The sequence below is a fragment of the Suricata suricatta genome, chromosome 7 (genome assembly GCF_006229205.1).
Source record: "Suricata suricatta isolate VVHF042 chromosome 7, meerkat_22Aug2017_6uvM2_HiC, whole genome shotgun sequence".
Classification (NCBI taxonomy): Eukaryota; Metazoa; Chordata; class Mammalia; order Carnivora; family Herpestidae; genus Suricata; species Suricata suricatta.
Window position 1 is genome coordinate 14,891,474 of NC_043706.1, and position 5,265 is coordinate 14,896,738.

The 5,265-nt window shown below is 43.6% G+C and overlaps 1 protein-coding gene across 1 annotated transcript in view; it reads left to right on the forward strand.

Annotated features, from left to right (window-relative positions):
• The window catches only part of MCUR1 (mitochondrial calcium uniporter regulator 1), a 57,816-nt gene that overhangs the window by 30,760 nt on the left and 21,791 nt on the right, over nt 1–5,265 (forward strand). The window contains exon 5 of the mRNA XM_029943137.1: nt 3,891–4,028. Coding sequence (XP_029798997.1) covers nt 3,891–4,028 — 138 coding nt within the window. The remainder of the gene's footprint in view (nt 1–3,890; nt 4,029–5,265) is intronic.

Sequence of the window (5,265 nt, forward strand, 5' to 3'; positions counted from 1 at the left end):
TATATATATATATATATATATATATATATATATATACACCACATCTTCTTGATCGATTCATCAGGTGATGGACATTTAGGCTCTTTCCATGATTTGGCTATCGTTGACAGTGCTGCTATGAACAGTGGGGTACATGTGCCCCTGTGCATCAGCCCTTCTGTAGAGAGAGATGTTTTAAATCACACAAATGATTACTTTGTTGGTAGAAACCACATTCGATACTAGGAAAGTCCATCATTTTTCACAAGCCACCTCTAGACTTCAGTGTTCAAGCTCCGTGACCCAGGGGACACTTCGGCACAGTTGGAAGGTGGGAATCCCGTAAGAGACCCGTTCACTCGTTCGTTCCCCGCCACCGTCTCTTGAGCCAGGCCTGCTCTGTGTCAGGCAGATGATCGGGGTGTCATCTCACAGAGGCCGGACATCCAGGACAAAAAAAGACCAAATTTAACTGAGCTAACTTGTGTAAAAAAGAAAGATCATTAGTGAAGTGGCAGAAGGAGTTCGTTTCAAATTTTCTTTCTAGACAGTCTCGTAATCTAGATCATAAAGTTCTCTTAAAAATTATTTTTTCCCTGGGGGCACCTGGCCTGCTCAGTCAGTTAAAGCGTCCGACAGAGCCTGCTTGGGATTCTCTCTCTCCCTCTCCCCCTCCCCTGCTCACACCCTCTGTCCCTCTCAAATAAATAAACACTAAAAGAAAAAAATAATATCTCGGACCTGCAGTGTGCCAGGCCTTCGGCTAGATGCTGACAGCGCACACATGACTAAGACTCGCTGCTCTCGGGACGTTTGCACTGGTAGGTGACACAGAGGTGGAAATGGTGGAGTGAGGGCGGTGACAGAGCTATCTGAACTGGGCTGAGGACGCAGAGAAGGCGCTGTCAGGCTGCCCCCTGACCTGGGCGGAACCAGCGGACAGTGGAGCCCCCCCCCCGGAACATAGTCTGTGCTTAGCAGACTGTAAAACTAAATGAAGAAGTGTAGAAAGTTTTCTTAAAATTTACCAGTTGAAAAAGGAAGGGGGGCAGAGCAGACTTAAGGACGGAGTACCGAGGTTACAGAAGTGCAGGAGGCGGAATAGCGTAGGTGGCTGGAAAAAAGCTGAGAGGCCAAGTGCGGGCTACCTTGGGGCAGGCTTTGTATTTGTATGCCTTGCTGAGGCCTCCCCCCTTTTTTTAGGTTTATTTATTTTGAGAGAAAGAAAAAAATACGAATGGGGGAGGGGCAGAGAGAGAGGGGAGAAACCAGGCCCTGCGCTGACAGCACAGAGCCAGATGGGGGGCTCGACCTCACAGACCATGAGATCGTGACCTGGGCCTAAGTCAGATGCTTAACCAGCTGAGCTGCACAGGCGCCCCTTGCCGTGGACCTTATTCTGTAGGCTCAGTTCTCTGAAGGTAAAGGCCTTTTTGTTTGTTTGTTTCACCATTAAACTCACCCATACATATAATAGTTACTGCATTTTATATTTCATCAGTCTGCAAACAGTGCATAGTACAAAATGATTATTGGATCTTTTGTACTTAACCTTGACACTGACTGACCCTCTTGCAAGGCGGGAGCCACTGCTCGAGGCTTACAGACAGGCACCAGATCTGTAGGGTGCTGTCCACGCCACATTGTTGCTTACGTGCAGTTTCCTTTAAAATGTTTAAAGGTGGGGCTCCTGGGTGGCTCAGTTGCTTGAGTGTCTGACTTCGGCTCAGGACATGATCTCACGGTTCGTGGGTTCGAGCCCCACATCAGGCTCTGTGCTGACAGCTGGAGCCTGCTTCGGATTCTGTGTCTCCCTCTCTCTCTGACTCTCCTCTACTCACGCTGTCTCTCTCTCTCAAAAATAAATAAAAACATTTTTAAAAAATCGTGAAAAACTAATACCTTCCCACCAAAGGTGAGGAGCAAGGACTTTGGCCGTCACCATCCATGCAACGTTGTACTAGAAGTTCTAACCAGGTCAAGACAAAAGGCATCCAGACAAGGTAGAAGTAAAACTATCACTGTTACAGATGTACATAGCCCCAACGTGGGGCTCGATCTCCCGAACCGTGAGATCACAACCTGAGTTAAAATTAAGAGTCGGGTGCTTTGACTGGGCCACCCAGGTGCCCCCAGAAAAAAAATTTTAAAGAGAACTTTATGATCTAGGTTATGAGACTGTCTTATACCGCATAAAAGTTAAATGGACCAAAGACCTAACTATAAGAGCTGAAACTATAAAACTTTTAGAAGAAAAAATAGGTGTGAATTTCTGTGTCCTGGAATTAGCCAGTGGTTTCTTAGGTATGACACCAAAAGCACAAGGAACAAAATAAAAAAATAAATCAGACTTCATTACAATAAAAACCTATCGTGCTTCAGAAGGCACCATCAAGAAAGTGAGAGCCAGCCCACAGAATGGGAGAGAATATTTCCAAGTTATATAAATGATAAGGAACTTGTATCTAAAATGTATAAAGAAAGAACTCTTACCCAACTCAGTAATAAAAAGAAAACCCTTTTTTATTTTTTAATGGACAAAGGGTCCAAACAGGTATTTCTCCAGAGAAGACTTGCAAGTGGCCGATAAGCACATGAAAAGATGCTCGGCATCGTTAGGCATCAGGAAAGTGCAAACGCAAACACCGGTGGGCTACCCCTGTGTTTATCACAGCATCACTTACAGCAGCCGGATGAGGGAGGCAGCCCAAGGGTCCGTCGACTGACAAATGGGTGGAGATGTGGTGTAGATATGCAGTGGAATATTATTCAGTAGTAAAAAGAATAAATCTTGCCATTTGCAACGACATGGATGGGGCTAGAGAGTACATTTCTAACCGAAATAAGTCAGAGAAAGACAAATGCCACATGATTTCACCCAAATGTGGAATTTAAGAAACAGAGAGGAAGTGTGAGAGAGAAGCCAAGAAACAGACTCTTAATTATAGAGAATAAATAAGTAAATACCATAGTTGAAGAGACATCTAAAAATAATAATAAAACAAAACTATAATGAGATACCACTTTATACCCACTAGGATGATTATGATTAAAAAAAAGCAATTACAAGTGTTGAGAATATAGAGAAACTGTATCCCTCAGACACTGCTGCTGGGAATGAAAAATGGCGGAGCCACTTTGGAAAGCAGCCTATCATAACCTCATAAGTTTAAACACAGTCACTATATGATGCAACAGTTTGAACCCTGGGTAAATACCGAAGAGAACTGGAAACTCGGTCACACAAAATCTCATACACTAATGTTCACAGCAGCAGCAGCGTTCCTAATAGCCGGGAAGATACCCTTCAGCCGAGGAGTAGATAAGATAAAAATAGGTGTATTCCTAAAATAGAATGTGATTCTGCAATAAAAAGGTATACAAAGTGCACATAATTACAAGGTGGGTGAACCTTGAGAACCTCCCCAAAGTGAAGGATCCAAGCACAAACACCACATCACCTCGAGTAGGCAAATGCATAGAGACAAAATAGATGAGAGGTTGTGTGGAGGGTGGGGGTAGGGACCTTGGGGCGAGAGAGCTGAAGGGTTTAGGGTTTCTTTTTAGGAGGATCACGGAAATGTTCTAGAGCTGACGGTGGAGAAGGTTGCTGAACTCTGTAATTATAGTACAAATTGAACACTTGGAATGGGTAAATTGTAGGTATGTGAATTACATCCCAATAAAACTGTTGAACAAACAAACATAAAAGAGAAGTGCCTGGATGGCTCATTCAGAAGAGTGCAACTCTTGATATTGGGGTTATGAGTTCGAGCCTCATTTTAGGAGAAGGGATTACTTTAAAAAAATAAACTTTAAAAAAAGGTGGCTTTTGAGGTATGCCTTATTCTTTCACAGCTTTTGTTTACCACCAGGACCTGTTTTGAGCTTTACCATTTTTTCTGTTCTAGAGCTAAGCCTCTCTGCTGGGAGCCTGCAGCTAGAGCACCAGAGAAATGTGGAGCACAAAAGGAGGGATTTCACCTCTTGTGGGAACAGGAAGCTCTACTTCGACACCCATGCCTTAGTGTGCTTACTCGAAGAAAACGGTAATCCTTTTGTGCCAAGTTCAATGCCACAGAAAAAAATACTGTAAAATATGACTTTTCACGAGCTTATCTAATTTCTCATATTATTCTTTGACTTGTAAGTCTACAGGTAATCTTTTGGTCAATCTACGTATTTTTTTATTTATACCTTACTGTCAAGTTGGTTTCCATATAACACCTAGTGCTCTTCCCCACAAGTGCCCCCCTCCATGACCATCACCCGCTTTCCCCTTCCCCCTCCTTCTTCAGCCCTCCATTTGTTTTCAGTATTCAAGAGTCAGTCGTGATTTGCCTCCCTCCCTCTCCCTAACTTTTTCCCCTCTTCCCCTTCCCATGGTCCCCTGTTAGGTTTCTCCTGCTAGACCTATGAGTGAAAACATATGGTATCTGTCCTTCTCTGCCTGACTTATTTTGCTTAGCATGACACTCTCGAGGTCTATCCACTTTGCTACGAATGGCCAGATTTCATTCTTTCTCATTGCCATATAATATTCCATTATATAGATAAACCACATCTTCTTGATCCATTCATTAGTTGTTGGACATGTAGGCTCTTTCCATGATTTGGCTATTGTTGACATTGCTGCTGTGAACATTGGGAAGCATGTGCTCCTATGCATCAGCACTTCTGCATCCCTTGGGTAGATCCCCAGCAGGGCTCTTGCTGGGTCATAGGGGAGTTCTATTTTTAATTTTTTGAGGAACCTCCACACTGTTTTCCAGAGCGGCTGCACCCGTTTACATTCCCACCAACAGTGTAGGAGGGTGCCCGTTTCTCCACATCCTCACCAGCATCTATAGTCTCCCGATATGATCATTTTACCCACTCTGATCAGCATGAGGTGGTATCTCAGTGTGGTTTTGATTTGTATCTCCCTGGTGATGAGTGACACTGAAGCACTGTTTCATGTATCTGTTGGTCATCTGGATGTCCTCTTTGGAGAAGTGTCTGTTCATATCTTCTGTCCATTTCTTCACTGGATTATTCGTTTTTCGGGTGTGGAGTTTGGTAAGTTCTTTGTAGATTTTGGATACTAGCCCTTTATCTGATATGTCATTTGCAACTATCTTTTCCCATTCTATCAGTTGCCTATTAGTTTTTTTGATTGTTTCCTTCGCAGTGCAGAAGCTTTTTATCTTGATGAGGTCCCAAGAGTTCATTTTTGCTCTTGATTCCCTTGCCTTTGGGGATGTGTTGAGTAGGAAATTGCTGCAGTTGAGGTCAAGGAGGCTATTT